This window comes from Siniperca chuatsi, linkage group LG19 (genome assembly GCF_020085105.1).
Source record: "Siniperca chuatsi isolate FFG_IHB_CAS linkage group LG19, ASM2008510v1, whole genome shotgun sequence".
Taxonomy (NCBI): Eukaryota; Metazoa; Chordata; class Actinopteri; order Centrarchiformes; family Sinipercidae; genus Siniperca; species Siniperca chuatsi.
This window is the reverse complement of record NC_058060.1, coordinates 11,170,359-11,181,942: the sequence shown is the minus strand read 5'-3', so window position 1 is coordinate 11,181,942 and position 11,584 is coordinate 11,170,359. Positions and strand designations below refer to the sequence as shown.

Here is an 11,584-nt window from a genome sequence, read left to right as displayed (position 1 = left end):
TCTTGTCTATGTTCTTAGGAATCATAGGTACTAACAAGTTCAAGTGACAAAGCAGTACAAGTGCTCTGAGACAGTTACATAACCTGCCTTTAAAAAAAGCTCTTCTATTGCTGAGTGTTTCCTCATCTGTCAATACCCTGAAATGATGCAATATGCAGGACTTACACTATATCAACAAATCCATTGTTTAGAGGGCAATTTACTATACTATACAACCCAACGAAATAATATTGTGTCAATTCCTAACATAAAAGGGAGTCTGATCTCTGAGGGACGTTGAGCTGAAATGTTGACTAAGATGCAAGCAATTAAAGACTTAGCAAGCCTGAGCTTCACTCATCATGCATCAACTGCATTAACACTCACTTCTGCCTTTTGTGTACTTTTCATCTCAGCTTCCCAACAGTAACTGTTAATGCTGTTCATCTCACAGCAAACAGACTGTATACCAACAAAGTCTGTGGATTATCTGATTTTAAGAACTGCATTCTTAAAAATCCAAGTAGGCCTATGAGTTTTGTGTGTCCACCTTCAAAACTTGTGCTTAATTTAATAAAAAGGGCAAAGACCAAAAAGGGCATACAATAAGAATACTAAACAGTTTTATTGTTAAATATAGTCTACATAGTCGACTTAAACTTAGTGCTGTTGTGTTGTGTACTCTCAGTCAGTGAAAACACATGATCACTTTCAAGCCCTCTTTTTTCCCTGAAGTGAATTAGCAACTTGGCTAGCATAGAAAAAAGTGAATAGTGTAAAAAAAGGTTAATCTAATTGGGGCCTTTCCTACTGAAAGACAGATTTGTAAAACTTTGAGGGTGGAGAAAATTACAAGATGTTCTTGGTAAACACAGCAACCACACTGGTCGATGGCCTTCAAATTACAAAGAGGAGTTCACAGGTATGAGCCTTGTTCTTGTGTTCTCTTAAAAGTTAAAAGAAGAAGAAGAAACAAAACTTCCAGGGATACTGGAAAATACAGGGACAAAAAATCCTTCTTTTGACAAAAAATCCTTCTTTTGACTTTTACCATATTGTTATTGACCAAATGTACTGCAGCAGGTTACATGGCAAAGTCAGTGTAGCAGTCCTTAATTCAGGTAGCTAGCAAGCTATAGCTTATAGCTTTTGGTGTGTGTAAAGAAATGTTGCAGCTGTCTTCTACAGTATGAAGTGTTACACACACAACAACTCAAAGGTAAGGTATCTTGAACCACATTTACAACAAGTGATTTCAGTTAGATATTTAGCCTACATTATAGTAGCTAGCTTGACCTCACTGAACCTTGGTGAGTTAAGTCTTTTGTTTCCACTGTTTTTGCTAAAACAAATATAGCCTAGCTAAAGGCAATTATTTATTTTTTTTTGCCTAAGGCTTATGTTTTTCATGCTTTAAAGACTACAAAAAACTGCAATCCACCTGCTGTTCAACATATTGTACCACAATAATCAAGGCATCAGTCTCTGCAGGGATTTTCGAAAACAACAACAGCATATTATTTGTGGGAGTTAGCATTTGGACAAACCTACAGTAGTACAGACAGTAGTGTCTACTGTTCTCACTGATGTGTACATGTATAAAGAGAACAGTGGTGGGTGTAGATCTTCTGCTGACATAAATCAATTTGAAAATGAGATTAGATTACACAAATGTAAATGTTGAAGTATGCAATATCCAGATAGTTGAAGCAAACGGAGAGAAAAACAGTGTTACCTCACTTAACTTCTACACCTAAATGTGCCCTTGCTTTGCCTGTGCGTTAATATGTCAGTGCACACACAGTAGTAAACTTAGTGTTGAATCATTAACTGTAGGAAATAGATCATTAAAAGTTCAAAAGAGATCTAGGTTAAACTCACAGAGTGAACATTATACCCTTTAAAAACTTAAAAGGCAAGAGGCAGAGGACACAGTCTATGAATAGTCCAATGAGCTTGCTACCGCCCTAAGGGTCAACGTTGCATGTCCATTGAAGACAAGCTGAGTGGACTTGGTCATTGAAGGCATTTACATTTCAAACATTCTCCTAGATATTTAGACAGATGTGTGAGTTAGCTATTGACCAGGGTGATCAGAGTTGATCTCATTTCAGGCAATCAGCTGCTGTAACAGCAGGAGTCCAACCTGGACAAATTATTTCCTGCTATGTTAATTCAAGCAGACTTACATCCTGCTGAGTCATCAGTAAATGAGCATTTTTGGGCCATAAACAAGCTTATAAAGCTTCTCTATAGTGTTTCCTAGTTTAGTCCTTAGTTTTGAAAGTAAGCACAGCATTTCCTTGGAAGATTTTTTTTCACTGTTGTACATGTGCTGAAACTAAATCATTGTTGGGTGAACCCACAGTAGAATATACAGTAGTTGTTACTGTTCACACTGATGCTGCACCGCTGCTGTAATGAATACGTTTTTACCAAAAAGCAAAAGACAAAAAAAATCTCAATGTCAAGGCATATTTTTTTGCCTCTGACAAAATCAAATGTTTTGCAGTCAGAAAATGAGAGTGGAGAATGACAGGAAATGTAAGGGCCAGATGTACTGACAGTGTCAAAAGCTAGATTTTAACGTAGAACATTACAACATTAGCAATTTAGTTGACAAGTTGGACTGTGAGAGGAGCAAGAAGAGTGAATTGCATCTACCAGTGGCAAGGTGTACGTTTAAGCTGTTTTCCGCTGTGGCGAGCAGTAATTGGTTTTGAATTTACTGGAGCTCTGATTTGCTTCTCTGATAAAACATGTTTCTTTTTCAGAAACAAAGTTAAAAGATTAAAACTAGCAGCCATGATATAGACCTATAGGAACTTTACATTATTTAGAAGACCATGTTTCTATGTTAACATTAAGAATACTATGAAAAGAAAAATTTGAAATGGGAACATATGGAATGAAAAACACCTCCGAACTTCCTCTTACTTCACAGCTGGTGATGAATGGCAAAGTTTACTTGGCAGATCAAGTTGTTGACCATCCATCATCAGGTTTATCTGGTCAATGGTCTCAAAAAATGACTCTGACCTACAAGAACGAACATGCCACTCCAAAGACTGTCAGGTTTAGAAACTACTACTGCAACTACTGCCACTATTACAGAAACAATCTTATAGTGTGATTACACCACCTCTAGGGAATTCAAACTGTTAAGTAGTTAGGGGCGCCTATAATCATCCTGCCTTTCAGCAAATGACAGGCATGAAACACAGGGTTCATTGTCATGTCAAAGAAGATGAACAGAGCTGCAAACTAACTGAATTAATTTGGCTGGCAAAATACCTACTTCAATTGTAAAGTTCTTTATTTAAAGTAGAAGAACAGTAAATACGAAATTCAATGCATGTAAACCCTTAATCTTCACAAAACATGTTGTAAAGTTTTCCCATAGTGTAATTACTTGTCTTAATATGTGAGTCCATGTTTGAGGCTTTGATACTTCACTTTTGTCATGTTTTAGCAGTCCAAATAAGGTAATAACTATTTAAGAATATAACAATTACTATAATGATTACCACAATAAAAATCCCTGTCAATAATATCACCCAGTTTTACATATTTCTTTTCCTGTGAGTCATCAGAGTGTGGTTCCTATAATAGATAGAGTCAAACTCATGTCTCAGACTGTATTTCATATCACATCCTATACATACCGACCCTTTGAGCCACTGACACACCACCGCCTGTGGCCTCTTGATCTTTAAAAGGGATCACAAGACCTTTGCTGTGCAATGACATCACTTTCAAAGAAAGAAAGAAAATGTATTTATAACACAAAGTTTCTTTGCGACAGTCCATTTTCCTCAAGCGTTTTATTTGCCTTGTGACAGGCAAATTCACTGCATAATAAATCCTTGTCATAGAGGAGTTGCATGCAAGATGCCCCTTGTTGGTCAGCAAGATGTTTCTCAAACACTCCCCCTTTGCTCTCAATTTCTCTGAGATCATGCCCTAATGATGACCCTAGGCCCACTTTTAATTACTATTTGCATTGCCCTTTTAACAATTATTCCACTCCTCTGGACAATTTTAACTCTAGAAGCATGAGATGGATTCCTGTTATTGTTAACTGCCTTATAGACACAATCTTTTGGGGCCACGTACGTTTTTTCCTAACTAGATATGATGCATTCAAAGAAAATGATGGGAAATTTAGAAGGATTGCCTTCTATGACTTTTCCTCTATGTATTACATATGCTGTATCATGCAAGGAAAGCTTACTACCACAGCATTTGTTCCAAAGTTTGGTTGAAGCAAAGCTGAGGCTTCCCATACAAGCCTTTTTTTTTTTTAAATGTCACTCACTCCCACTCTTACGAGGCCGCATGAACTCTGTGGTCAAAACCAAATGACACACTGATTGGAAACCAGAATCCAGAAACAACAATGCTTGACAAGTAGATGCAGTAGTTTTCTGACAGAACTAAACTGACGTTTCAGTACCATACCGAAATACACCCTCATAAAGGGTGTGTCCTATTTCAGTTTGTTGCCTGTGTAAACACAAGCAACACATTTGATGTTGTTATCAGCAATAGTTTTAATGATGTGTAAATAGCTAAACACAGTGTGTAATATTGAAAAGCATGACAGATTTAGCTACATAGGTGTGCTGACAAAGAGAATATATGTATAAAAAAAAAGATGCCTTGTGACTGTGAGAACTATTTGACCTTTGCCCTTTTGAAATTGAATTTAAAAATTTAACATATACTGACAGTATGAACTCTGAGAATTCTATGCTCAGGTGTAAGAAATAGGTTTCTAGTGCCGCAGCGCCACATTCATGTTTGAGTAATCTACATGTGAATAATAAAGTATCCTTCAAGGTTTATGTATTTTCCCCTTCACGGCCCGCGTTATTAATAGCCTCATCTTTCTTGCTGCCTTAAATACAGGAGGAAATATTTTGACATGTTCATAGCAGATGGAGGGAGGTCCAGGCCAAATAAACATTTGTTTTAATTAATCATTTGATTGTGAATTAAAGGTAGCTTTACAGCCCACTGGCCTTTTCTCTTTACTTCTGACATCACCTTGAGTCAAAAAGTCTGCTGTTGCCCCTGTAAGTCACATCTGTATCTATTCAGGGAAAATCTTTACAGAGATAAATTATTTTTGAGCAATGAAGGATAAATCTCCTGTGTTTTCTTTGACCTTGTGAGCAAACTACAAAAAGTGGAGCAATCGATCGCTACCCTCTGAAGATACTGCAATATTGTATTTTGGAATGAACAGTGGAAAAAAAATAGAAGTCAAGCCAGATGAACAGCTGTATTGAGATAAACCGTCACCCCATATGCTGAGGGAAAACAATCTCTGCACATTATGGAGAGTGAAGATGAAAAAAATACACTTAATCAACTAACATTGATATTACTTCTGGCAATTAGGAGCATGCTGGTAATGATATGAGTTTTCAGCTGTAAATAATTATGCTGCCTGCAGGCCATACTTTAATTCTCAGCTGTATCTATAAACAATAATCAAACCAACAGCAGCAGGCTAAAAGTTGGAGATTTGTGGTTTGCAGAGCAACGGTTCAGGAGCAGCTTATTGGAGCCCTGTGGTGACGCCTGTAGTCAGGGTCACCTTCAGGTGCTCTCTCATCTGTACACCAGCGCGCTAATGCATTGATCAGCCTGTATGCATCAATGCACACACACGCGTAGGTGCACACAAGCACACAGATATGAGCTCTAATATCATATACATAGAGCTAACACTTGTTGTATACATACATACATACACCAAAAGAGGGTACCAGGATAGTAGAGAAACGCTTTGGTCATGGCAGCCAAGTAAACATGGACATTAGAGAGACTTTATGTAAACACTCTACTCTAATTTGTATTAAATGTAAATACGAAATTATATGTATGTATTGTATGTATACATTGCTTTTTGTAACTGCAATGCAAATTGCATGTGCCAAAGTTAAAACTTATATATAATACAAGAGTTAGACTTGACAGCTAACTTTTACTCACTGTCAATCAGAAAGCGGCAGCCTGCTGATGTGTAAGGACTAAGACAAAGTGCATAATTAAGGAAACATATGAAAGCTGGCACTGGGCCTGAGATTAATTAGGTGCGTGTCAATACCCTCATCAATATCCGATTAACTAATGACACATGGCCCAACAAGGGCTATTGATCTGCTTCAAGTTTGCTGTGTTAATAGGTTGAAGCCGACATTCAATGGGAAAGCTGACAGAAAACTGCGAGGAGAGTTTCACAGCGTGCAGGATACGGGGCCCTAAACACAGCAAAATCAGAAGTGTCCCCTCAGTCATAAGTAGCTAAATCACATTTGTGTAATGTGGTCTCATGGGATTCCAGTGATTGCTGTGACCACAACTGAACTTATTCAGCTTTGCTAGAATTCCCATCCTTTTAGTGATAATTAAAAATGACCCCAAAGGATCCCCCTCCCCAAAAAGAAAAAAAAAGGACTCAATCTAGATTAATGGTGATGGAATGGCCAACATCATAAGTTAGCCCCTTTATGATAATGATTGTAATGATAATAATGAACACTTGGATGAAGGATGAACAATCCCCTGTCCTGGAGTTGAATTCCTATACAGGTTAATTAGGAAAGATAACATCATTAGCCACTCTCATGCCTGCACAGAGAATTAATTGGATAAGATGGAGATTTAGGTCTATATTTAATCGCATAAACGATCAACGACAGCTTAACCAGGTAATGGAAGGTCCAAATCGGTGGGCATCTTATTTAGATCACATTTAACCAGCTTAGTGAGCAAAAAAGATCCCAGTGGATTGTAATATAAATGCTGTAAGGATCCCCTTTGCATGCACTGTATTGACTAAAATGTGCATTAATGATGTATTATTGTGCTTTGTTGACTTCTGATTATTTTCAGCATTGTGGGGATAATCAAGGAGATATTGTAATACAGGTCTCTTGAATGGACAGAACACAGAGTTCACAGCTCCAGTCATAAACTTTATATAAAACAAAACATTGACTCCATATTTAAAAAACAAATGAGGACTATATATTTCTATTACATATGAGCAATCTCTCTTCCTCAGTTGAAAAGGCCACCAATGGCCTGATGGCTTTGCAGTCATAAATACAGCACAGTCTGACTGTTTGTTCTAAGGGAAGCATTAGCTGGAGTTCATGATCTGTTCTAAGGGGGACATTAGTGTTAATATGCCTTATGCCAAACGTGAGAGGGCCAATCCGCCGGGCAGTTTGTACCTATTCTTCACAGCAGCTGCAAAGCTTGCTGGGTTGTCTTTGGCTGAGAAATACGTTTGTCTGCAGTTCCCTCTAAATAATGCATGAGGGGAACTTTTTTGTGAATTGTCATAATACATAATGGATGTTTACAAAGCAGTGTGAGTACTTTACCTTCAGTTTGGGGGAGTTCATTGTAATCGGCACTGAAAGGTGATAAAGCAGCCTGTTTTACCAGTAATATCTCTGGCTCTGGTGAAACAATAAGTGAACATCTCTTTGAAGGAGCGCCATGCCACACTCCCATTAATAATGAAACATCATGTAAAACACAAACAGTAATGCCATCTGGTAGATGAGACTGTCACACAGATGAAGCTTTATCTTGGCACAACAACGGTTACAGTTTTGGTAATGACATGCATTCGACTGTGTCAAATATCTCTCCTTCCCTGAATTTAAATAATACACAGTTCCTACTTTTATCATTCAAGTACTGTTTTTCCTTTCGTTGAACTTCATTTATAACGTACGGTATACAGATAGTCAGGTAGAAACCTGAAATCTAAATGATGTATTTTATACATTTGAGTGGTGTTTAATTTAATTCAGACTTTCTCTTGTACTTTTTGTTTCAGTGAGTGAAAGTGAACATGAGGAGGTTACCTGAGACTATGTGTACATGTGTGTTTGTTGTTAGGGACTGCGTCATCATCACCTTGACGACTGAGGTGTAGCTGACCCTGAAGAGGAAGAATTTGGGCCTCACAAGGTAACATACTTCTTAATCCTAAACAAAAACCATGTGCATGTATACAGTTACTAATGTAATGTGCTAGTTATTTGCAATAGATTTGGTTTATAATCCAGTAGGATCAAATTACATACTTTAGTGAAACAGGTACTTAGAAAGGCATTACCTGCTTGAAATTTACCTGCAAGAGCATGTTGACAAAACTCATGTGCCCATAATTCCCATAAATAAAATGTAATAGACTTGCATGGATTCACTCAAATATACTCCACTGTTGTACAGTTCTCACTGCACTGCTGATATATGCCTTCGTAAATGCAATGGTTAAAGTGCAAAGAGTACATTTAGAGTAAATACGCATGCAAAATGTCTCCATTGCTGAGCGAAGAAGAACGAGTCTGCCCTTTTTCTACCCTTATTGTCAGCTGTGTCAACTCTATGTCTTGAGGGAGACTGGCTGTTGTCAGACACTAAGAAAAGACCTCTGTCCACAAGCAAATAAAAAATTCTTTGGTGCATGGTGCCCTGTCCCTCTGTGACTATTGAATTACATCCCTTATCCATGTTCGTGGAAAAGAAAAAGAATGTCAAGCAAAGATTTCAGGTCGCACTATGCCATAGAAAAGGGGAAGTGCCTTGTCTAGTGCAACACAGACCCCACTGTCATTCTGGATTAAGGGCTGATTGAGCTTAGCTGAGTAGATGACAGAGGAGATGGTCATTCTCAGGGCAGGAGAGGGAGATGGAAAAAAGGGTTGCAGGTCAAATTTAGTATCGTGTCATGTACATACTCGCTTTCTGTATAACTATTGTACCATTTCATTTTTTTGGTTCATACTGTATATTTGCACTCATTATCTGTAGACTATACAAAGTTTAACGCTAAAAAGGTCAGGGGATTTTATGGGTCTGGCAGAAGGCCATAAAGCCATTGTGCAAAATTTTGCATTATTTTGGAAACCTTAAAACAGTGGTTTGTGCAGTAAGGTCTAGAAAAAGTCAGGGAGAGGCATCTGTAAAAGATATTTCAGCTCCAAAATTGACAGCAGACCATCATTTGACAGCAGTTTTGTCTTTCTACTGTTAAACTCTGACCAGATCTGCTAATTCCTGACATGTTGCTGGGATTAAACGAGGAAACAGTGCTGTGGTGCGCAGGTCAAAAACAAATATACTTGCAAGGAAACCCTGAATAGATAATTTAGCTGCATGCTGGCTGGTGTTGGCAGTGCGTGTTTGCATGGGTGTATTGTTCAGTAAGCACATGAGATAATTTAACACAGCGGTGAACTCATACATGACTATCTCTTTGGACTGATACTAACTCAAGTCCAGCAATAACTTTATACTCTGTAGGATTTTAGAGGTTTGTTGCACGTACTGTTATATATTCGCACATGACTTTTGACACAAAGCCTGAATCTCAAGCGGAAAAGTGAGTCAGTCATTTATGTGCTAAACAATGGTGTTGGCAATCTTATTGGTTAGGGAGCCAGTATTTGGCAGGAAGCGTGCAGTTTTAACAACTAATGTACTTATTTTTCTCACAGCATCACAATTCTATAGCCTGTATAAAACATTCAAACACACACACATGCACACACACTCTATTAGTAACCCAGAAAAACAGTTCAGCAAATAAAAAACAGGATAGTTGGGGTGTCTTTAATTCAATAAAATACACATGTAAAGGAAATGCTGCAAAGTACCTCTTTATATAAAAGTATTATCCTTCTTTTGTGTAGCTGGTGATGAGCGCCATTCGACACAAATAGACACAGCTGGAAATATAGCTAAAGAGTTTTAGTCTCCACAGTTGTTTACACAATCAAGTTTTTTGTGGGCTGCGATAAGGTGCATGGATATCCTGTGGTCTTTGCCTAGTTAATGTGTACGGACCGCACACTGGCTCTGCTTTCACTGAGTTATTACGCAGAGTGTAATTTGAAACAATTACAAAAACACAGGCCCACTTGTTACAACACTCATTTTCCCCTCACATATACAAACCACAGATTCAATAGCTTTACATGTTTTTCAATCACACCCAGTGGAGCAGTGTTCAGTGTGAAAAAGTATAGCATTTCATCCTAGCTTGCATGGTATGGGATAATCTTTCACATTTTGCCTGGGGTTTGTTTTGCTATTTCAGCAGAAACTTGTGCAAGCCATGTGAATTACCATAGGAAAAGACGATACAAATACCAAATGATATTGTATCAGATGTAAATGAATAAACTATTTGAATAATCAGGGCAAATAATTTGCTATCTGTGATAAGAAATGGTGTTTATTGTCCTTTATTCTCCAAGATGCATTGCAGAGATAACAGTTTTAAACACACGAGCAGGTGAGCGATAGTGTAACGCTGCATGGAATGAAGGATTTTGTGCTGCACAGTAAGCTGTTAAAAGCATCAACAAACTTGGAATTAAAAGGCAAATTTAAAGTTTTAGTTTTAAGTCAATAACACATTCTCCTCACGTGCAGTTCAGATTTTTGAGAGCCATACAACATTAGATTTATCTTATTTGTTTTGACACATTTCTTACCGTGTTTTCACACATTCTTTTTTGCAGGCCTTGTTCAGAGATCAGGGTCAGCCAGCGATGATCTTTGCAGTTTGTGGAGATGGACACCTTGAGCAGTGTGAGTACAGTTTCACTTCTGGCCCCTCATAGCCGCGTAGCTGAACACAAGGAGGTCAGGCCTTGTACCTCCATCTCTCTCTTGGAAGGTGCTGGTGCAGTCTGACCAATGACATTTAGCATTCCTCTGCGCTGCCTCTGGGTTCTCAATGGGGGATTGAAGGGTGCAAAGGCCAGTGCCTGGTTCTCAAGGGTAAAAACAAAAAGGCTCTTGAAAATCCCAAGGAGTTCCCATGATCCTAGGAAAGACCTTGATCCGACCTGTGTTAGATTTCCATTCCACGGATTAGGACACACAAAAAGTACATATTTGGCTGATATATTTTGTCTTTTGCTCCGGATTTTGGACAATGAATTGCAGTGTTTTCCTTGACTGGTACTGAAATATCTGGCATGGTGATTTGGCAATAATAAGCATTTGTAGAAGTTTGGCAGTTTAGTCCAGGAAGATTTTTTTAAATATAATCATTCAGCATTCATGGTCTTCTCTGACATTTCTAAGCCAGTGCAGAAGCTTGTAGTGACATTTTATGGTGGAAAGTTTTCAAAGTCATTTTTCAAGGTTTTTTCCAGTAACATACATAATCTGTTAGCATCAAAGGAGCACACATGCATAAATAATTGACTAATTCACTTAAAGGGGGCCAGCGTAGATTAATTAAGCTTGAATACTAATTATGTTTTCTGTCTACACCAACTAACGCAGTTGTTGTTTAATAAGAAACTGTTTGGTGGGTCATAATTACCGTGCACATATAAGGCTGCTCTATGAATTAAGATGGTTTCACATTTTAAGGGTAGAATTGGCTTTGTATGCCTTTGAAACAAAATGCTAACCTTATCTTTAGTGATTTAAATAAAAATGCTTTGTAGATGTTTTCATTATTTTTATGACATTCTATTGATATGGCCATTTTTATTATGTTGCTAGATAAAAAGAGACTTTATAAACATGAGAACAAAATCAACTTTTA

At 37.8% G+C, this 11,584-nt stretch overlaps 1 protein-coding gene across 9 annotated transcripts in view; it reads left to right on the top strand.

Moving 5' to 3' along the window:
- Positions 1 to 1,068: 1,068 nt before the first annotated feature.
- Positions 1,069 to 11,584, top strand: part of ofcc1 (orofacial cleft 1 candidate 1) — an 89,407-nt gene continuing 78,891 nt past the window's right edge. For all 9 annotated transcript variants that reach the window (XM_044177195.1, XM_044177198.1, XM_044177200.1 and 6 more), the window contains exons 1-3: positions 1,069 to 1,198; positions 7,909 to 7,980; positions 10,542 to 10,611. In XM_044177195.1, the coding sequence (XP_044033130.1) occupies positions 10,594 to 10,611 (18 nt within the window). In that variant the 5' untranslated portion in view covers positions 1,069 to 1,198; positions 7,909 to 7,980; positions 10,542 to 10,593. The remainder of the gene's footprint in view (positions 1,199 to 7,908; positions 7,981 to 10,541; positions 10,612 to 11,584) is intronic.